At 45.3% G+C, this 23,603-nt stretch overlaps 1 protein-coding gene across 2 annotated transcripts in view; it reads left to right on the forward strand.

Annotated features, from left to right (window-relative positions):
* The first annotated feature begins 3,846 nt into the window (after nt 1–3,846).
* LOC138472085 (tyrosine-protein phosphatase non-receptor type 11-like) overlaps nt 3,847–23,603 on the forward strand; it is a 532,490-nt gene continuing 512,733 nt past the window's right edge. Inside the window, exon 1 of one of the 2 annotated variants that reach the window (XM_069610075.1) lies at nt 3,847–3,980. In XM_069610075.1, coding sequence (XP_069466176.1) covers nt 3,937–3,980 — 44 coding nt within the window. In that variant the 5' untranslated portion in view covers nt 3,847–3,936. Of the gene's footprint in view, nt 3,981–4,039; nt 4,195–23,603 lie in introns of those variants that run through there. The other variant, XM_069610076.1, reaches the window with a different exon arrangement.

Here is a 23,603-nt window from a genome sequence, read left to right on the forward strand (position 1 = left end):
CGAGTGTGATCAAACCAAAGAGAAGGACAAAGCTGTCAATGACTCCTTCAGGGACAGAATTGTCACACCTACTGACTGGTTAATAGTCATCCAGATGACTCATGGCACAATCTACATAGATAGATAAGAGGTGGCCAGTAATTACAAATTGGTATTTTTTCATATTGGTCTTTCCATTGTCATGTTATTACTACCAAAGGCAGTGCTAAAGAAAATAGCCCGCGGAATCTAAGGGTTGGATCTATCTTATGTGTCACACGATGTTATGTTAACTGTGTTCTGTGGCAAGCATATATTTGAAACTAGCTTGTCTATAGGACAAATCTTGATGGTATATTTGCATGTGCTTTGCAATATGAGAAAAATAGACAGCCGACATGAGTTTTGTTTATACATCTGAGGTTATGTAACTAATGACATTGTAGCCCTATCATGTAAGTTAATGTTTTGATGTCCCGTGATTAATTGTATATATATGTACATCTTTTTAGATCTCTGACGCCAATAGTAAATTGTTCATAAGGCTCATCTTGAAGAAATGTCCTGTCCTGAAGATGGCCACTACATTTGTCTTCTGTATGGACACTTGAGAAACTGTCCCATCTGATTACTGGCCGAAACATGTCGACATTTTATATCTCATCAAATGTCTACTTTTAGCCATTTTGTATAATTTGTGTATTAAGATTAGAAGGTATGTTAAGTTGCCTCACCTTTTGTCTTTGTTCTCTTTTTGGCTTTTTGTTACCTGTAGCCTTGCCTTATTTTCCCTGACACAAAATACTGCAACTTTATTTTGTGTGCGTTTTTATCTGTTGATGTATTAGTCCGTTGTTTTTTAATATGTTTGACATCCCCAATTAAAATTACACTCATGTATGCTTTTGTGTGTGGCTGCCTACAGTTGCTGTTTGCACAGATTAATGCTGTTATGTAAATGTATATATGTGTGACCATAGGTTTTCCAACCCATCTCTGAGGTTAGAGTAGTGAGGGGTAAGCAATTCTCCAGTGCCAGTTCCCTGATACGCCTATATTTTTTCTCGTTATTTACCCCAATTTTGAGAATTGCTCCCACGTTAACAAAATATGTTGGGATTTGGCCTACTTTATTAGTACAGAAGGATTTTTAGTACACAGGGGAAAGAAGACAGGAAGATATTTTGGTGAGGTGTGGTATGGGGTTGGATCCGAAGGGGCAGGTTCAACTGTTACTGATGCGGCAAAGGAGGGACATGCACGCCGGTAGCAATGGTAATGCAGATAGGGGAAAATGACCCAGGTAAATATTCTGGGTCGGCTCTCTTCAAAGAAGTAAATGAAGGACTTGGTCATCGAAAAGGGGATTGGGCCGAGCATGCAGGTACATTGTAGAGAGGGGCTGCTGCGAAGACTGAAAGGGGTTGTACGGTCAAAGGGAGAGTGGTGTAGAGGTATGACAGAGTTTCAAGGAACAAATGTTAAGGTCTGAAGGGTTTGGGGGTACAGAGGAGATGCCATCTTCCAACAGAAGTTGTGAAGAAGGGAACTTGCAAAGGAAGACGGGGATATGCATATTTGGGGGTATGAGCTGATAGGACAACAGAATGTTTGTGGGAAAGTGGGGTATGTTCTGAGGTAAGGGATGGGGTAGGGCCGAAAGAACAAATCAAGGGAGAGATTTTCTGTGTGCCAGCGACATGGCCAACTAAAGGATGGTTGGTGGAATACCAAAGGGTTGTTATCGAGGTAAAGAGGGTGGCTAGTGCTGTTCGGACAGACAGGCTAGCCCGGGGTTTCAAGAAAGGGGAAGAGGTGTGAAGAAGGACGGGTGTTGGCTCAGAGAGAGGACATGGATAAAGTTGGGAAAGATGGTGGCAAGTTGCAGGGGAAACTAATATTAAAGGGAGGGAATGGAAGGCAGAAGGGGGGTTATTATAATGGTATTTGTTGAGCACAGACCCAGCTTCGAGAAGCAATGGAGCACTTTACAGATATATAGTGGATCGCTTTTCAGAGGTAACAACAGAACAGATAAACAGCAGGGGTAGGACACAGAGGGGCACAGAGGACAGGTACAGCTGTACTGGGTAGCGGGGTGGAGAGGGGCTGGCGGCGTCTAGCGAGTCAGGTGGTGCGAGGGGTCACGTAATGGCCTCTGAATTGTAGGAGGTTGGGGCGAGTCTGATGCTGATGGGGAGGAGGTTCCATAGTTTTGGGGCATGGACACAGATGGCTTGTTTTCTGGTCCTTGACTTTTTGCAGCAGCGAATTTCAAGTCTGCACGTGTCCTGGCTTCTGGTGGTGCGTTGTCCACCGGAGATGCTGAGTTTCTCTGTGAGGTAGCTGGGTGACTTGAGCGACTGCCTTATAAATGATGCAGCAAGACTTAAAGGTGGTTTGTGTGTGCAGTGTGACCCAGTGATGGTCGATGAGGGCTGGGGTGATGTGGCCATATCTGCTTAGACCCTTGATGATGATTAGGCACGCGGGTGCCTGTAGGACACTTCTCTGGGGCACAAGGGAGAACGACGGGAGGTCTTTGAGGAGTGCAATACCCCCATCCAAGTGGGATAGGACCAGTGCTTGAACAGTGGTTCTAAAGCTGTCTGGAGGGAGGAAGGGCCTGACTTTCTGCAGGAGGGAGAGCTGATGCCAAGCTGTCTTCATTTTGTTGGGCTATGTGTGTCTTGAAGGAGAGGTGTTTGTCGATGTGGATCCTGAGGAACTTGGCGAAGGTGAGCTAGGTGTGAAACCTTCAGAGTTCATGGTTGGTTGCCAGGTCTGTATGTCTGGGTGTTCAGTGTTGTTGGTGAGGAGTAGGAATTCGGTCTTGGAGGGGTTGAGCTTCAAGTATGCACTGGACATCCAAGATTGGATGAGCGAGAGGCAGGTTTTGAGCATGGATGTCCTTCATGGAGTTGATCTTGAGGTATAGCTGTGTGTCATCGGCATATTGGTGGATGTTGTGTATGGCTAGGAGGGCCCCCAGCTGCTCGATGTATAGTTTGAAGATCACTGGGGAGAGGATGGAATCCTGCGGGCTTGACAGGTGACGGGTAGCATTAGCGAACTAGAAGAGGTCATCTGAACAAACATATATGTTCTCATGGTTTGGTTAGTCTATAAGGATGAGGAGCCAGCGTATTGATGTTTGTAAGGTGAGGCATGTCACATTACAGCAACCTTTTCCATTTACAGGGAGTCTGGGCCTTTTTGTGCAGTTTAGCCTAAGGTAAAAATCATTGAAAAATTGGCATATCACACATGCTATTTTTTAGTTACTCCTGCCTAAAATAATAAATCCCCAATTCCATCTTATCGGGGAAATTCCTTTCTCTCCTTGGAGGCCCTCGGGAATGTTGGCAGGTATGACAAATGTCTGTATATAAAAAAAGCCACGAGTCTTCCCTCCTAGATAAGGAGGGTGGGCGTGTAAGCTTTGAGTCATTGTCGGCTACACCACATTCATCCTGGAATTCTACACTACTTTGGGCTCCTTTTTTGAGCACCAGAGCCATGAAGTTCTGTGGCTTGTAGCCAGCCTCTTTAGGAATGTCTGCGTACTTTTGACAAGAGGGCGGGCCTCAGCGAGCTGAGGGCGGGGCCACGAAACAATCCCAGGAAGCCAGAATGGGGAAGCGCCCATTCCAATGAGCCACTGGGAGCAGCGGAAACAAAACAGGACGGGGAAACACCAAAGGCACTTAGTAGCTTTGGAGTTTACCAGCTTCCGTAGCGGCAACGTTACGAAAGACCGTTAGTTGCGTCAACGAGGCGGCCATCTTGAAATGAATAAACTGACATCCATACCAAAAAAAGAGTATCAAATGAACGAGATTAATTGTAGAAATCCGTTCAGTTTTGAAATGTTTTCATTGATCGTATTACGTACGCATACGGTCCGGATTTGTATTTTTGGGTGTGTAAAAATGAGCTTCTGCAGAGTTCAATCACATGCGTGCATGCTTCTTGCGGGATCAACCGAAGACCCGGAGTTGGTACGTGTTTGAATCCTTTGGTTTGCAACTAAAGCATCGCCTTTGATTAGAAAGGCAGTGCTCAGAAGATTTAACGTATCCTTGGTGGGCCGGGCTTGAACACTGTGGGCGGGGTCTGTTTATGGTGGGCGTTGCCTGATCTGTCCTACTCTCGTGCCCGGTAGGGCTACTGCTGATTCCTCTGTTGCGAAGAAGCTGCCATGGGGTCCCGAAGGTGAGATGGGGTACTGTAGGAAAACTCCTAGGGTGGGTAAGAACTAGCGAGGGGATAGGTTGGTGGTGAGAGTAAAACATGGAGCACGTGAATATCAGCTCCAAATTACCTCTACCCTAGTTATTGTTTCCACGTTAATTCATCTCCAGTTTCTTCATGCACTTAACCTGCATTGCCTCTACCCTGCCCACCTAGTGCCCTTCGCCTCCCAAGTCACTATCTCCTTAGCGTGATGATCCTCTTTCCGCTTTAACCTCTCCCCTCGTATACCACTGTCGACCTCTCCAGTGCCCTTTCTGTCTATTCCGTACTCTGCCCTCATTGGTAATGCTCCTTCGTGGCACACTCTTGCACCCATCCCTCTGCCTCGTTTACCCCACTGCCCCCCCACGCCTCCCCCAGGCACCCCGGGTTATCCCATTGCTGCTGCCTTATCTTTCCTCCACATCCCTATCCTCTTGAACTTCCTATCTGCATCCTCCAGTTCCCTTCCCTCATTGCCCTCTTTATCTCGCTCTACTTGTTTCCGGGTGACTCCTCGTTCCTGACACAGTCCTTTCCTCAACCCACCACGCCCCTCCCCCTTGCAATTCTCCAGGTGTTAATCTTGCCTTTTTCAGGTGCGTGTTTATGGTACGATATGGCATTTATAACGCGCCTGTACACAAGTGTGCGCGTGCCCTTTTTCTTGCTCCCATCTCTCTCGTATGTATCGCCAGAGAAATTACAAATCTGTCGTGAACCCAAACTAAATATTAGGGGGTGGTATGGTCTGCATTAACTTCTTACAAATTAGCTATAAAGACATGCTTGCAGAAAATCCCACGTTGTATTTATTGTGGTTTTATACGAGCGTCGTGTAAAATGACACGCTTATGTAGAGAACATACACAAAATAAGTAGGTGATGCAATTATGGCAAAAAACAAGTAACATTTATCTTTATACAGTGGGGGGGGAATTAAGTACAAGTGGTTGCTCCCATTGGTACCCTTTGACGTGCTAGCAGTGAAAAGATAACGTGAGAACAAAGTGGTTGGATCAGACCCCCATTGACAAAGACAGTCATTTTAAAAACAAAACGTTTGTCCTCATAATATTCTGAAAGAGATGTAAACTATACATCTATAGTTTCTACTATACATTCGTGCCTTGAAACACTTGTGTATAGGTGCGTTATAAATGCCATATCATACACCTCTGAGGCGGTTTAAAATCTTGTGCAAGTCTGACAAACCTACTCCTGTAAATTGTGACTTTTCCAGGCGCATGGTTGTATGGGCTCATAGTTGCCAACATGTTTAATCTGTAGGTGCTCATCGAGTCCTGTTATTTTTCATTGCATTATGGGGCTTGTACATTTTCCCCCTTTATAAACTTCCGACTACAAGTCCTAGAATGCAAAGAAAACAATAGGATTGCATTACACGTAGAGATGGGCATGGATCATATTGGAAACTATGCTAATCACCCTAATGCATACATCTGGGGAACGGCTTAGTGGTTTTAAATGGTGATAAGGGCGTCTGATTTAATAGTGGCTATAACGCTTTTTATGCAGTCTTATAAACCAGAGAACTTGATTTCTTTTTATGCTATTAATGATCATTTTAATATCGCAAACCTAACCTCGAGGAGTAACATGGTACTTTGTTCATCCAGTAACAAAGATGCATAATGGGTGAATACACGGGTATTCATGTCCATCGGGAAGAGTGTGAGGGAGATCAGTGCATGGCCGGATCTTTGTCCTAGTCGCTTTCTCGTTGTGCTCCTTTAAGTTTTAACTCCCGGTTCAGATCTGCTTCACTTTCACCCAGTGGCGGAATCAAATTTAGGAGGGGCACAGAGGGGGTCAAAGACAAAAGTAGGGGGGGCACAGACAAATGTAGGGGGAGAACATGGTCACTGCTCGTCTTAGGTGGGGGGGGCACATGGTTTCACAGGGGGGGCCGTGGCCCCCCAGGGCCCCTGCTAACGACGCCACTGCTTTCACTGTCATCCTGTGATGTGTCTTACAACCTCTGCGCTTCCTTAGCCCCCTTCTCCCTGAAAGTGCTGAATAGCCCCGTGTTGAGCGGCTTACAAGAAATATACATTTGTACAAATGATGTATGCGGTTCAGGAGAGGGCGTGGGGATAGGCTAGAACAAAGGAGGTGAAGGGTGAGAAGGGGACGACACTGAAGAAAGGAGGTTGGGGGCCTGGGATCAAGGGTAGGTGGTGCAAAACATTTTGGAAAGTTGTCACTTCTTTTCTGAAAGTAAGGCTGGAAGAGGAAGAAAAACTTGAAAAACTTGTTCCCTCCCTATCCTGCTTGCATAAATGGAGAAAGTTTGCTTCCGGTCTTTCCTTGGTCTACTTATAGCTCAAGACGCTAGGCAGTGGGGCTTCAAGTTGTCCAAACAGTCTTCTTACAGGTTCATGGCTTCACTATAATGCAAAGGATTTAAAATGTGTACGAGAATGAAATTCATTTGAGAGTTGGGGTAATGTGGTTCAGTTTATTGTTGCCCTTGATCAGACCAGTGGCAGCATGGGGAGGCAGTGGGGCTGTTCTTCCAAACCGAGCAAGTATCGTATTGACGTTTGGTAAATCAGTAAGGTGAGCATTGAACGGTTTCCGCATGGACAAGTGAAAGTATGAGTGTGGCAGCTATTGTTTAGATCTCTTAGCTTCTGGAACAGAGTGGTGTTTGTGTAGAAGTGTGAAGATTGTGTTGTATGGGAAAGAATTGGGAGTGGTGCCCCTCCAAGGTCATGTGTTGAATTAAGATGGGATCTTCTTCTTGTGGTGAGCTGCCTTTTGTAGAGATGAATTCCCTTGGTCTTAGATTAAGCTTTAGATGGATGGATGGTGTACTTGGGTGCACATTGTCACCATTAGATGGCATTATGATATCATTTAGTTGTATTGACATATTGGTAAACAATAATAGGAATTTTTTTTATGGGGGGGGGTCCTACGTTTCTTTGTTTCTACAAGTATGCTGGAAACAACATAATTCGAGGATTACTATTTGTAAGGGTCCAAGACATCAGAAAAACCTTTTACTGTGCCTGGAATCAAGATGTGAACATTAAATGTAACGTGGGGCATACAATGCAATTAAATCGTATACTTCAAACCGTTAGAGGTGAAGGTTATCTTTTTGAAGACTGGAGCCTTGAAAAAGGAACACTGAGTTCAAAAAGCTGACGATATCCGTGCAAACTGAGGATCTGGTCATACTGCCGTGAATAGTTCTGTGACCCCACTTCCAATGTGAATGCTCTAGAACTCACTCTGAAGGTATCTAGGCACCAGTGCGCAAGTCCCACAGGCGTTCCTTTTAACGCGGGAGGGAGCACTTTACTGAATTTGACCTATGCAAGCTGGTTCTCTTGAGCTCTGTATTTGGCAGGCCTCGAGTTCCTGAGCTTTTGGCTTGGGGCACTGTATTTAAGAAGCTTTCGCTTCTGGGAACATGGATGAAGAGCCTCAAGGCTCGTTGTGAGTGCACTTTATGATGAGAGTCTGAGTCTGTAAGAGGCATGCGAGTTGCATTAATAGCGACGCGTTTTCAGCAGCGAGCAAGGAGTTTCACCCTTTGATCTTAGTAGGGTCCATTTAGACACAACAAGTTACAACGGTATTTTAATACTGGCGCTGTGAAGGGATAAAATCCTTTTGACTATTGTTACCTTGTAAGTGAATAACAGAAGACTTGAGATTGTTACTTGATATAGCACGTTTTGACTGCTGTATTAACCAGAGATACAAAGGCCTGATGAGTGCATAGGAGAACTCCTGGGTTGCACACTGGGGTAACTCGCTTGGCTCTTTACTTCCAGGCAAAAGGGCAGATCACCTTTGGGATGTACGTTTTTGAACCTTTTGACTTACCATTTGGATCAACAATTTAAAATAAATGCTTGATATTTACAGATGAACTTGTCATCCTATCAAACTTAAACAAAGATTGCCTTAATGCTTGAAAAAGAATTCATAGTCGCGCAATAAAGGACAACACTCTGCTTAGCTCAAGCCACACGTAAACGCTCACAAATAGTTTCCAAGTGACCACATGCTAGACATTCAGACTGACTGGTCAGTGCTCTGCAGATCAAACCAAAAACCCAGAGAGGACCTAATTTGCCAGCATTATTTGGTCATGGGGCGTAGAGGTGGGGAGAACCTCTCTCCCACTTGCACAGATATAAGGGGCACCTCTCTTCCCATACACTCCAGAGCAAAGTAGAAAACTTAGAGCTGTGCCTCACACTGTGCCCTTGTGTTTCTCAAGAATTAATGAAAGATTTTGAAGAATGCAGCGTCCCCCCGGAAACGTCCTGGAAGGCAGTGTATCGTGCCCCCCCCCCCCCTCTTGGTGGTTAAGTGGACTGACGGGCAAGGTTCTGTCCTCCCTTTTGAGTTTCCTTAATGCGCCTGCCGTCCTTGTGGGAGGGAAAGTTATGGTGTGGCCTGCATCTTTCTCGGGGGGGGGGGGGGGTATCTATGTTTTGACCTACTTTTTTATGGTGGCCCGCTTGTGTTCCTTTCTTTCCGTATTTCGGCTCCTTCATGTCCCTTCCTCTGCACCTGCCCTTGTTGGGTCCCAGTGCCAGCAGTGAACTTCCTCGCCCTAACCCCTCTTTGGTTCTCGTCACCCCCTCTTGCACCTTCCAGTCTCATCACTCTCCTCCCACTTTCTTTTGGGGCATTCCCTCCTCGATGGGGGTGGTTTAGGAGAGAAAAGGTCCACACTTTCCACAGTGGCCAATTTTGCTTTAGCTTCATCTGATACACAAATCCCATAGACAGGAAATATACATGTATGTAGACTGTAACATAACTGATCCAATCATAGACGGGCAATCATAGAGACAGGAAATATACATGTATGTAGACTGTAACATAACTGATCCAATCATAGAGACAGGAAATATACATGTCTGTAGACTGTAACATAACTGATCCAATCATAGACGGGCAATCATAGAGACAGGAAATATACATGCATGTAGACTGTAACATAACTGATCCAATCATAGACGGGCAATCATAGAGACAGGAAATATACATGTATGTAGACTGTAACATAACTGATCCAATCATAGACGGGCAATCATAGAGACAGGAAATATACATGTCTGCAAGTAACAACACATGCATTGAATGATTGCAATTGAATTTAGACCTCAATAACAGCAGCTGTAATTGAACACTAGCGCATAATCTCACACACGTACCGCTCAGCTAAAAACAAGCGTTGCAGCTCTTCTGGTACATCCAGCGTCCGCACTTTATTGGGTCTTGTGGGTGAGGCTCTGTTTGGAAAAATTAATTCATTAAAGCCTACAATGTTGCATCCAGGACGTGGTGATTACAGTAGCTGCAGCAGCCTGATGATAAAGCCCAGACATAGACCGTACTCAGTAGCTTCCCCCATGACTCGAAGCCTGTGCTGTATGCCGTAGAAACAACCCCAGCAGCTCCAGATACCTATATATGTATCTTTTAGTTGGATAAGTCACTTTTTTGTATTCACAAATCTGCAGCAGCAAGTTAATTACGCGTAATAGCACATGCTACCTATAGTCACCTTTGCAATATGTCAGAAGACCATAGATCGGTGTATTTCTGTGTCGAATGTGCATTCCTGCACTTCTCCCAGGAGCAGGGCGCTCAGGTAACCAGCTCTCCAAAGTGCTGCACTTGTTCTGCTCTGGCTTCTTGCCGAAATTGGCTTTTCGTGGTGGTTCCACGGGTTCCCCGGTGTTCAACGTTTACGGCTCAAAGCCTTCTTTGCGAATCCAGCTGGGGTAGCACTCGTATGCATTTACGTTTCCTTTATAGCGCGTAACGCTTCTCGCTATTCAGCACACTCCAAAGCGCTGAACGGGAGGAAGAAAAACGAAGATGGGAGGTTAGGGGATGGCGAGGTGAAAAGAAACCTCCGTCTCGCAGTGAGTTAGAGAGCACAGTGAGAAGGGCAGAGAGGTCGTGTACACGGTACACGCTCCATCAATTCCCCACGAAACACCAACGTTCGAGTTATTGTGGTCGGCATCTGTAACTAAATGGCGCAGAATGTAGTAGGAGGTGCCTGGTGTCCAGCTATTCTACATGGACTACGGTGATCAGATTTAAAAAGTGAAAAACCAGGACAGAACAACTAACAAGTAGGACTAACTCTTGAAAGTGACTGTCAAGGCACTACACTTCAGTAGCGGTTGGAGGAGAAGGGGGTTTAAGTGTTACTGATCAAATAAACATATAATTAATGTGTCACTAAATTATCAAAAACGAACACTATCTTAAGTTGTAAAATGCAGCATTTCTTCTGTGCGAGATTGTGCATTCCTGGCTGCCAGCTATGAAGACCTACTACAAAAACCGGGACCACTGCAGTTTCCAATGGAAACAATCTTGACAAAGGGGGACAGAGCGTGCAAAACCGGCATGTCTGGTCACCCTAACATGGACAAACTCTACATACATGTGTATGTATGTCGAGGACTCTAATTTGCAGGGTATGTAATGTAATTGTCATTTGTATAGCGCCTTTCACCATTGCTGTGGTCCCAACATTCGGTAGGTTGAACTCCATTGGGGGACAGAAGTCCAGGGATGGGAGATTTATTAGAGAATTATAGAATGCGTGTGTGCATTTCAACCAATACAAAGGTAGGTAGGGGTGGCCAAGTCCCTGCTAGTCACCCATGTCGAGCATGCATGTGGATGGTGCAGAGAGGTAGTATGGACAGCAGGAGAATAATTATGTGTGCGGGTAGACCTCATTTTTATCATGCAGAATAGCTTCATTCTAATGGCAAATGTGTTTTGCAATGTGCCTTAGTGTAGTGGATGGGTAATGAGAGGTAGTCTGGAGAGTATACCAGAGCAGGAGAATAATTATGTGTGCACTATTTTCCATTTAAAAGGCAATCGAAATTGCTGGGAGCATTTAGTGACTCCTTGTAGTTTGGTTAGTCTAACGCCAACATCTTCCAGAAAATATATTTGCCTTGCTCCTCCGTCCCCTCTTTCCTCAGACCAGTTAGTCTTACGAATAGTCCCATGCGACGTTAACTCTGAGCAGGGGCGCAACAAAACCTACATTTCGGTGGGCAGGGGGGACTAATTGGTGATTGGAGGGGCCACTTCAGAAACTGGGTGGTGCAAACTTGGAGGCTCTGCCCACTCTGTTCGACCTCCATGGATTGTTCGACCTCCATGGATTGTCTGGCAGGGTGCCACAAGTATCACGTTTTAAAGCGCAATATGCCAGTGAGAATGACTGATTGGATTTAAAGATAACCTACACATTTAGTTCCTTTGATATAAGCAAAAGCGACCACCAGGGGACCAGGCAGTAGTACAGTGTTCTGCAAATCCAACTTACACGCAAAATACAAACCTTAACTTTCTGTGCATTCCAGTATAAAAAACATTTTCACGCTGGCTGTGCCCATACATTTCCATTCTGGATGCACCAAAATATGTCAATATTCCCATATATTAAAATACTCCGGTTTGCTTTGCACGTACTGCTAGCAATGATACATTAAGAACACATGTCCACGCAGATACTATAACAAAACATGTCCATGCAGGCTCTACCAATATATGGCAGTATTCCTACGTCTGCTGGCTCTGCCATTAAAAATGCCATATCACAATAAGAAAACACGTCCATGTCCAAAGTGGCTGCACAATGTGTGCCAATCTATACACTTAATATTTACCATGCTTCCTTTACACGATATGCCCAGTAAAAATGGTCGAACCACAGAAAGAAATGGCTAGACTGGCTACACCAAAATATCAGTCTAGCCACGTAATGACGCATGCCATACCTACTTTTATATAGATGCCCAGTAAAGAAAAGTCAAGCAACAGTAATGAAGGACTAAACTGGCTGCACCAAAATGCCATTCTAGCCACAACACATATCGTGCTTACTTTATCACAGATGCCCACTAAAATGGTATGTTTAGCAAAATCCGATGCCACCCTCCCTCACCCTATATGCCAAAATCAGCTCCTAGACTCAGCATTACACACACACACACACACACACACACACACACCCACCACTTGCTTCCCTGTTCACCGTACACTCGCTCAGTCACGTTCACACCCACCCATCATACACTCATTCACACACACAATTACATAATACACATACACACCGCTTGCACACATGCATACATAGATAATGAGCTAACGTACAACACCCTTTTAGCACTGCCAGTTTCAGGAAAGGCTTCTCTCCCCTCTCCACCCAACAAAAAGCAAGTGCAGAAGCCATGCCCCTCAACTTGCATTTGGTGGGGGGGTGTTTGAAGCCGGTTAGCCCGATAGTGTTGCACGCCTGACTCTGTGTTTGGGGAGTATGTATAAAGGAGCATTGTGACAAAATGTAGTGAATGAAAATCCTATACACCCCCACGCTACTACTAAGCCATGCTTTACAAAGGGTACAGGTTGAGGTGGCATCTTAAATTTCGCTAGGGCTCCTTAAGGCAGACGAGGGAGGCAGAACCACTGCAGGTAACTTTTTGTAGGCTTGTTCTTGAGGCTTGACAGCAAGGCAAGCTTCTACATGCTTTTCCACAGTTCGAGAAATCATCGGGAGGGGTCGAGATGGCTTCCCAGTGTGTTGAGTGGCCAGGCGAGTTGATGAGTTTGGGGTCGAGCCAACGTCGATCCAATTGCTTCTAATGGGTTGGGTTGTCGTCGAGATGGATAGAATGGTGTACAGTGCCTCAAAGTACATAGAGTGACAAAGGCAGCTCTGGGAGTCACATGGTAGCTCGCAATGATTAGAACATGGTGGAGTCGGCTCGAAGAGCAGATTGAGGAGGGAGACAGAGCCCGAGACTGTTCCTTGGGAGATCCAGTCGTGGATCTCCAGGATTAAGGCAAGTCCTTGATCTGCCTTTCCCAGACAGGAAATTGCCAAAGAGTATCTGCAGGAGCTTTCACCTCAAGGGAGCAGGATCCTGGGATCGGTGTCCACACAGCCATTTACTTCAAATGTTCCAAGGCTTCTTGGAGACCTTCATCTTCACCTTTATGACAGAGAACTTTGGAAGACTGTTTTCTGATAAAGCTCCAGCAAAATCCTCCAAAGATGCATCCGTTATGTTAGGGTGTGAGATCACCCCATTATCTGTCACAGCAGATTGGTCTATTTATAGCCTCCTGTAAGGACCCAATCCTGGCTGCTATGATCAGTGTCTTTTCCTTGTGGTGCCAGTCCCATATCACTTTTCACATTTTGGGAAGGTTCACAGTGAGTGTTGTCCTCTGGCAGACTCCAAGATGGTTGGACCCTTCTCCAGACCCCAACTATTCTGGGATAACTCTAGGCTTTAGTAATTAGCGCCCTGGTGTGACTTCCCTCTTGCTGGAAGAGCCTGTCGCACGGTTCACTCCCTAACCCCAGAGTCATACCTCTTCACTTGGAAGGTGAAATGTCATCCTAGACAGAACAAAGGCTTGCTGGGGTTGAAATAAAAGGGTCTGTTTTGGATGAAACTCCATCCCAGACAAACAAGCTCTCGACCGAATGAGTAAACAGAAACCAAGCTGACAGTAAAATGTCACCAAGGGTTTTAGGTCAGTATATTTGGAGATCACCATGGACACCATGTCCAGACTAGACATGGGTAATCTGCCACCAGGGCCTGGGAACAAACAATTGTCGCACAGTGCCTGGCTGGTGGAACTTTAGTTCCATCAAAAGGTTTGCAAGAATGCACATTTTGCTCTTACACAAGCATTTCACTATTTAACATATATACAACTACTGTAGCCTAATGCGATAAAGGGAGCAAAACATCCACAACCTGTAACATAAGGGGGTTAAGACGAATTATGCATTAGGCAGACTTCAAGATGGAATCCCTAACTTATTCAGTCCAGCCCTACGTATTGGGGAGGCTTGTGTTCAATGTACAGCAATGCGTAAAAAACGTGCAAGCGTGGTTAAAGCGAAGACCGTACCTTTTCAAGATGCTGGGACAGTTAGGGTAAGGGTCCTGTAGTGGGTAGAAGTTTCAATCACCAGGAAAGAGTCTGCCTTCGCAGACAGAGCAGTTTTCGACATTCAAAACAGTATGGGGAGCACGGCTATTACAGCCAAAGAGAGGTTCCCAAAGAATCCTTGTGCGTAAAGGCAAATAGATGAGCCAGGGGCCACCAATAAGTTAAACAAGTACTCGCTGTTCCTCGCATCAATACAGACCAAACTATGCCAGTTTTGTCAAGGTCATCTGGGGTTGTGAATTCCATCTTTTCTCGTGGATCCGGCTCTCCGGTGCTGCGGGACAGGTCAGTAGTCTGTGACGGGACAGTAGCCACAACTCTGCCCACGAAGGGAGAAGGAAGAACCTTCTGGTGCAGCAGGATTCTGGGCACAGCAGAGAAGGTGGGAAAGTCATCCACAATGACTGTGACCACAACGCAGTGATGCACTCTCCTGTTTCGTGACCCAGAGGAGCTAGGCCCAATGAAATGTGGCGGGAGAGTGTCGAGAACCACAAGTTTCAAGCCCCAAATCGAAACAGCAGCGCTCCTATGCAATGTCCCGGGACAGAGCTGGCCAGTTCACTGGACGGCCCAGGAACACTTCAGAGAAAACTCTTTTGCCGGGAAATCGGGAGACACCAAGAGTAATTTTTCTGACTACCCAAATGGGCAAGGTCGAGAGCAAGGCTGGGGTCCGACGGGACAGCAGCAGGCTCATGCTGCCAAACCTTCCAGCTCATCTCTGGCGGGTCCATGGGTCTGCTTCAGCTCACGGGATACTTGGCTCCTTCGGTAGTTCGGTATGAACCACTATAGATTGACTTGGAATGGATGCAGGGCCCCTTCTCCTATCCAAAGTTCAATGCATGATCGAATCTGAACATTCAATGGATGATCTGCTTCCTTGCATGCACACCCGCCGTGGCCCAATCATGGTCCACGGTGGTCCTCATGTATTCACCAGTAGTGTGGATTGGGACCCGACAGTCCCAACCCTCTTCCCGGGCACTAGCACACGTGACCTGCAGGGGCCTGAGAAAGATGCGGTTTTCGCAGGAGGCTGAGTGCCCAAATAAGGAAGTCCCGGGTCAGCTCGACCTGGGGGAAGGCAAAGGGACAAGATGGCCAAAGGACAGAACAAAAGACTTTGTGGCACTGGCCACAGTCATGAGCCATCTGCGGTAAACGTGGTATGGTTCGCTAATAGTTAAAACACCAGAAAAGTAAACTGCTGCTACCAGTTTGTCCCAGGCACACTTGTACATTCACCAAAAATTCCTTAGAGGGTGTCCAGGGCCATAAAACAAAAGGACCCCAGTGCATGGTACAGTAATCAGTGTGCAAAGTAAAAGACTAAGGGAAACATAGTTTCCCAGTACTGCCAGCTTGAAGGATGTGTCAGTTTCCCCATAACACATTAACAAAATCCCAGAGGAGCGCAGCTGAAGGCAGTGCTCCACTGGAAAAAGTCAGGTTAGGATAGCCAAACAAAAGAAAACGTTTGGGGTGGGGGGTCCATAATATGGAGGGGAAAATTGCATTCAGAGAATCTTTCCTAACAGTAGATCAACCTCCGGAAAATGTGTGGGGCTGATCTGCACACATTTTCCTATGCTCACCGCACGACATGCACACGGATCTGTGTACTGTGGGTGGACCCAGCCTACAGGCGCCACCCCCACCCTGTCATATTTAGTTGGAATATGATGAATAAACAAACAAACAGCCAAGAGTACATCAAGGCATCTCAGAAGAGGGAGGGCAAAACTTTCCTCCTGCCATGGCCAGCCTAATTAACTAACAAAGGCTCCGTGGAACCGCCCTTTCCTTTGTTAGCTGCTGGTGGCAGCCTCACGTACTATATCAGAGTTCATTCAAGCAGGCCCACGGGAGGCCTGGTCGCAGGTCTAACAAGGACAGGAAAATGCCAACAACCTTTGATATGCACTGTCAACCTAGCGACCTGTCATGTCTGGAACTATGTATTTACAGTAGTCCCTGCACTGAGACCCCATTCAGAAGGTACAAGTATGTGGTTTGACGGAGAGCAAAAGTCTAGTTCTGCCGCAGCTTCAAGGGAGACCTGCTGCTTTAATCGGGACCACAGAGAGCTCAATTAACCAGAGAGAGCCTTTAATCCACAACAGACAAGAAGATGGGTGGGACTTAGTATTACTTGTTTTCGGCCCTTTACCTTTTCTGTTGCAAAGCACTCTGGTTATGACCTCATGCATACAGGACGACTGATTGGTTCATTAAGGTAGACCTGGCCTACACCAAGCACTGTGGCCCATCTGGCTTTAAGAGAGGGCTGAGACCCTCTTTTGGGCAGATCCTCTGAAGACTTTGTAAGGAGTAACAAGAAGAACTCATTTTGACCTTGGCTGAAGGTACAGTCTGTCTTACAGCTTCCACCAGTGAAGAAAGGCCAGGATTTCCAAAGAGGGAAGCAATATCCCTCCCCTAAACATCTCCCAGGGAACAGAGGGAGATGCCGACCTCAGAGGACCCATCCAGCAGCTCCAGAACCGGTACCTAGCCAGCACACAGTGTCCTTGCTAGGCTCTGCAAGCAAGCTTCCTAGGTGGGAAGTGTCGGAGAGCCTCTGAACAAATGACAAGGCCGTTGCCTGCAAACACTCTCCTCCGCTTTTGGCCGTCCGGCTTAAAGGATTACACGAGCCCAGTGAAGAAGCTAGGAGGAGTGCATTGACGAGCATCAACCGCCGTCTGCCTTAAAGGACATTTTCGAGCCTGTCGAGCTGCAACCAACTGCACTGCTCACTGTTGTCAAGTCACAGTCGCTAAGGTCGTACGAGTTCGTTGGCCAATGCTTCAGACCCGCTAACCAGAACTCGGACAACGATTCCTGACCCCGAGCCGCCGTGTCGGCCAGCCTGCAGCCGTCCGTCCAGCCTCGCTCGCCGAAATGCCTACTTGCAGCTGTCTCCTGTCTTGAACTCTGTCGCAGGTGCTGCAAAGCAGCCTGAAACCGACTTGACTCTGTCGAGCACCAAGAACAAGGTACATTGTGGTCTGTCCCCCTGGTCCTTCTCCAAAGGCCCCTACTGACATTTTATGACCCATTGATCACCTTGTGCTGAATCCAACTATCCTTGAACTATTATGATTAATTACTTTACCGACTACCCTCCTATCAGTATCCAGAGTGCCACCCTTTTCCTTCTTGAAACTGTCCTCTGCATTCCTTTACATGGTAGGTTGTATTTTGTAGTGTGCTAGAACTGTCTGTTATGATAATAAAGTAGATATTGGTATACAAACTTGACTGGACAGTCCCTTTATCATTGGGCAATAATTGTATTTTCTCTGTGTTGCAAGTAACCAACGATCCACAATATTGCAGAGATAAGCCTGATGTTCCGTGCATGTTACAAAAATTGGACTAGGAGGTTTATAATTTGCTTTTGTTTCCAATCTGTTCGGATCCCTTCTGCTGTACTAGAGGTGTGGGGCTGATTGATGGTTTAGAAACTGATATTCATCCCTGGACCACTGGTGCCCCGAAGTTGATTCATTGCACCTACTGACGACTGACCCAACCCTTCCTCCACCTTAATAGTTTGTTGTAAGTCGGCTCCCTTTGTTTCCCCACATGTAAACCATGACCGTTCTGAGACGAAGAAGAGGCAACAGAGAATAAGGAAGACTGCACTCTTTTACTACTCTGTTATGGGACGAGAAAGATGCCCGTTAAGAGCAGTGAATACCAGGCATGTCCCTTAATTGTGGTCAGGCTGGGCTGGTGGGACATCCACACCTGCAGCCTGTCAGAGGGGCTGCAGGTGTATTAAAGGAGACCAGCCCACCAGCAAAGGGAGTGGCATGATAAGCAGCAGAGAGGCCAGTGTAAGCAGCAAGTAACTTTATTTGAAAACCATGCTGAGGTCTGCAGAGAGAGAGGCGCTCTATGAAAGTGTGGCGTAGGAGGTGGGGCCCCGTGGAACAGACCGAACATTGTGAAGAGAGCTTTGTGGAGAGGCAGTCCCTTTTCCTTAAGGTCAAGATGCTTGTTCCCCTGTGTTAGGTCTCCAAAGGAGTGCCTAAGGGGCAGAAGTTGGACCCAGACGTGAAGAGCAGAAGGTCGTATAATCCATGTTACCGTGTGAATGCGACTGACAATTTACTAGCAATTGAGAAACCTGATGCGCGAGCGTTTTAACTTTTCTGTTAGAGGAGTATTTTGTATCGGACTGGTCCAGTGTTAGACGAAATGCATTCTCGAAAGTCTCAGAATTCTGGGCATTTCGTTTTAATTGTATTAAAGAAATATTACACAGCAGGTTGAATGAAAGTGTTCTAAGCACAACCCGTGCCTATTGAAAACCGAACTGAATGAAAACCTTAACAAATACAACAAATGTCTATTGAATGCTGAACTGAGTGAAAACTTTACAAAAGGGCAGAACTATTACATATTAAGTTCAGAAGTAAAACAGAACTTTAAATTTGAGTAAAAACATTAGATGCTGAATTCTAAATGAAAATCCAAGTCAAACCAGTGTATGCTCTATGAAACTTTAATCTCACGAAAACCCCTTGTATGCTAAATTCCAAAGTGAATGGAACTTTAACATTGAAACAAAGAAAGGCATATTGGATACCAAATTACGTGAAAACTCTATATAACAGGAAATTACATTGAAAGTGGAAATAATTAAAACTTTGATGTTTTATTTCAACATGGTTACAATTTGTACATGAAAAACCAACCATAAAAAGAAGGCACAAGAGTGACGGAGCTTTCAAAATTAAGTCTAGGGTAAGGGAAGCCTGAAACTTGATACATTGACTTGAGTCTAAGATTCCTTTGTGCTTGGAACTCTGTTACTTCAAACTTGGGCAAGGGAACCCTGAGCATTGGTTAAAACGGTATCATCCTGAACTCGAGAGGTAATTTTGAGAGTTTTTGCTGGAATTGGTTTATACTTGGGGGAAGGGAGCTGAAAGGAAGCTGCAAGCTGGAAGATGCTCAGAACTTTATGTTGGACACTGTTTCTTTGGGTTGCTAACATCCCTATACATTGTATGGATTAGTCGTGAGGGCAAGCAGAGGTTTTGGACCCAAACAGATTCTTTAGTTGAACTATTTGACTCAGACTTTCCTTAGTTTTATTTAGGTAGGGACATCCCACCTTTAGCATAGAATAAATTAGGCCTTTTTCCAATCCTGACATTTAATAAAAGTGATTCATTTTGAACCTGTTCTCTGTGTCTTACTTCATGATGACTTCACATTGGGTTGGGAAAGGTTGCAGTCACAGGCATAAAGGGCCCAGCCAGTCCTTTTCCACTCTTTCACCACATAGCTGCTGGTAATGCAGCCTGTGGATAGTGTCTGGTCCACTTCTTTCAGGTCCAGGGTTATAGTGCTATAGTTCATTTTAAACAATATGGTTGCCTTCTCATAATCATTAATTGATATGGGGCCTCTTCTCCTTATTCGTTGCCAAAGTCGTTGGGTTTGCCTCCAGGTGATTCATCGACTTTAAAGACCATTCTCCCAACATGTCTAATGCCCGCTCTCAGGCTCTGGCATCTACTCTCTTGCTGCTTGTTAGCACCTTTGGGACTACTTTACTTCCTGCTTTACTTTGTTCTGCTCCTGGCTCTCCATAGCCCACAATGCCTTGTTGTGGCTCTCACCAGCCTGCCTTTCTCCAGTGTCTTCTCAGGACTATCTTTATATGGGAAGTATCCCCACTCTCCGTTTGTTTTGTCTTCCTTAGATTGGCCTGCTTATTGTCTGTATCCTTTCTGTTTAACTCTTGGATTAGTTAATCACTTCCATTCAATGTTTGCTGTTCAGCAGTGCTTCAACTTTACAGTGGTCCTGCTGTGGTGCTGGCTTCATGCTACTCTTTCCTTTTTTTTTTGAGTTTCCGTTCACCTGTTACTCTTGACCAATTCTGCTGCGCTTCTGCTCTTCAGTGCTCCATCTCTGTGGTCATTTCTGTTGCTAGGTTCTTGGGAGTGTCTCATTGGATCTTCAGTCGCCTATGCAGAACTCTGACCTCTGATAACCACACAGTATTCTTTATTCTTTTCTCTATGGTTTTTAGGTTTTCGTGACTGTCTGCCACTGGGACCCTTTTCTGGCATATGCTGTCCCACTGCTTGCATTTGTCTTTGGAATATGCAGAGCAAGCTTGGTTAGGCGCATCTGCTATCTCTGGGGTTCCTTTTGTGTGGTGAAAATACAGCCCCAGAGTGACAGAGATGGAGAGGCCATAATAGGCCCCTATTGTGAGAGTGAAGCTGGCTAATGTGGAGTTCCATTGAAATATAGAAGGCAGGACAAAACAGTGATTTTTTACATAGGCCCAGAGGCCTATTTCAACTTTAGTAAATTACAAAGACACTGAGTGGAAGGTGAGTCTGCCTTAGAACTGTATTATTGTAACTGTGTCCAATGGAGGCAAACAAAAAGAAATCTCTGGGTGAGGTAGATGTTGACTTTGTGTAAATTGGGAAAATGCACATTTAATAGAACTGCAGCAGTGCATGTGGAAAGTAAAGATACATTTGAAATGTGGCGCATGTGGAAGATAAAAAAGGAGGAATGATGCCTGACATTTAAGCAATAGTCAAGTGACACATTGCGTTTATCAGGAATAAAGAGACTTAATTTTCATCTTCTAAAATGACAGCCTGTAAAGAGAAAGGCCTGTTTTGTTTTTGTAGAAGTGAACACTGGTTTCCTATGTTAACTGTGGCCTATCTGTGCGCATAAGATTAATAATGAATCTACTTCTGTTCTAATATAGTAGAAAAGAAAGAGTGTATTTATGAACAGCAGGCCTAGGTGTAATAATACATGTTAAACACATTATGTCCATGTAAAATGCCATTCTTTTAGATTTATCTAGATTGTTTTTCCCCATTGCAAATGGATGTTCTGTGCCTTTGAAACTTTGGCCTCTAAACCTTTAGCTGAGGACCTCTAGGAGAAGGTCTGGTTTTCAATTTAAATGCTAAGATATCAGAATTGTGGAATTTGCACATAACATCCAGCATAAATGACCTTTAAGGTCGGGTCTCCCCATTAACTGTGCATTAGCTTTGAACAAAAACCTTTGAAGCCCAGAAGGGGAGGGCACAATCACATGGGGCCAGCTAGATGTCCTGATCAGGTCATAGAAGAGAAATGAAACCTAAGAATTGGTGTGGGCGGGTGTGAAATTCAGGGACACTTGCGTTGCCTTGCCATTAGCTAACACTGAATACATTTTCTTGAATAAAAAGCACATTGTGTGTTCTACTGAGCTCATCCCAGGTTCATATTAAAGGGGATCAGAAGCAACTGAAAGTCCTTTAAACCCATGTTTGTGAATTGTTGCAAGAAATTTGAATTGGTGATATTGTGTAGTGCCACAGCGTTTGTGGTTGATGTTTTTATGATTGCCTATAGTTCTTTGCAAAAACCTAAACATATATTCTTACCATACACCGGCCTGGGTCCTAGCTGATTGGTAAAGAGGGTATTTTGACGTAGAGGCCTTACTAAAGTTGAATCTGTAAAGCGTTTTGTTGTGCGCCACCTTGCTTTGAGGGGTGGGGGAGAGAGGAACTCCCTGAGTTGAGTGACTGCCTAATAAACTGTAATACTGATGTATTGTCATACAAGCATTACATGCCTGGTATTTCCCATAATGTATAGACTCAGTTCTGAACTCCAGGTCCAGGCAAATAGCTATAGCGAAGGCTTTGCAGCTTCCACCATGTACTACTTGAGGAAGGTCGCAGCGCTTGTAATACTCTGCTAGGTATCTGACTCCATCCAAATACCCAGGAGCTGTTTTCATAGCCACCTCCTCCAATGTTTATTATTGTGATTCTTGCATTGAGTCTGGTCATAATCTCTCCCATTTTGCCTTGGATGGAACATGCTTCCAACCTTCTTGCCACTTAATTACCATTAAACTCTGATGGGTCCCAAACTCTCTCCTTCCAGGAGACACTCATAAAGGGGACAGAAGTATGGACCGGTGGATGCTACTAGCTAGAGAGACGTGTGGAGTACATTACTTTGTATGTGATATCGTCAGAGCGGCAGAAGACTTTTACCATGATCAGGGAAGGGTCGTTTTCAAACTGAAATCTAATGAATCTCCACTTAAAGCTTTGTATGTGGGCAGTAGTGACTTATTTTCATGTGAAGTAGATAATACCCAATCCCCTCAATGTAAGTACATTCCCTGTACTCTGCCCTTTTCCTATGGCACCCAAAGGCTTCATTTTTCAGAAATGGCTTTCTTTGGTTCTATATTTTCAGTAATGCAGTGGTTTGCAGTCTTTCTCTTTGGTGGGTGGGTGTAGGTCTGAGTAGAGGAAGACATTCAGAAGTAATATTTGCTTCGACTTTGTTTCACAATGTTTCTGATCCTCCTTTGGCAACCCTTTAGTCTGCCAGCCCCGACATCAGAAAGTATGGCCAGCAACGGTTTCTCCCTGTGAATGATGATTTTGGATAGCTTTTCTCCTCCAGAGATGGGCCTTCCTGTCCTATGACTTTGTTCGGTCTCTCATCCCCTTTCTTGCTCTGTCACCAACTCCAATAAGTGTTAGCCATAGATCAAAAAATTGAGAACAAAAAACTCTGATCGGGTAGGTCAGGATGGTCCATATCCCTCTATTGCCATTGCTGCCATGATGATATAATGGACCGGTGCACAGGAAGGACTAGAGAATGGCAAGTGCTTATCATACTGCCGCTCAAATTCCCCAGCATGGCAAAGCAGCAGTAATTACCCCTGTTCAGCAAGGTGAGCGGAGAGCACCATGCTGGGATGCTGGAAGGGTTGGGATTGTCTGCATGTAGAGCACAGAATCTCTGGAGTCTTACCACCCACTCACATATCCTCCCCCTTCAGCTTTACCACGTGAGCAAAAGGCAGAATGTAATCGATGTGGCGGACAAACTCCATATGCACTGTGCTTCTTCCCCTTTTTGTAAGGATGCCATAAAGTGAAAAAGGTGAAGAACTGTAAAAGAAAGAAGATCTTTAGGTTTAGCAATTTTCTTTTTTCACATGGCACCACTGTTCAACAGTCCATCACCAGTTCACGCAGGCTCGAAGCTTAGGCTCGAAGCAAATAATAAATGATGTACTGACAGGGGTGGACTGGGAACCAAAATAGGCACTGGAAATAAATGTTCAAAGTGGCCCCAAATTACACATTTTCAGCAAGCCCAACCCTTTTCCTATGACAAAAATGTGGAAATAACAGAGGTTACCACACAAAAGAGGTGCAGAGACCTACCAGGAAATGTCAAGCGTTCCTTAAAGGCCAGTCGACCCCTGTTTACTGACCCACTTGCAGGCTAAACATTAATTGTCTACCAGTATCTTTTTTTTATGTGGTGAT

This window comes from Ambystoma mexicanum, chromosome 8 (genome assembly GCF_040938575.1).
Source record: "Ambystoma mexicanum isolate Mex_15411 chromosome 8, UKY_AmexF1_1, whole genome shotgun sequence".
In the NCBI taxonomy this organism is placed as follows: Eukaryota; Metazoa; Chordata; class Amphibia; order Caudata; family Ambystomatidae; genus Ambystoma; species Ambystoma mexicanum.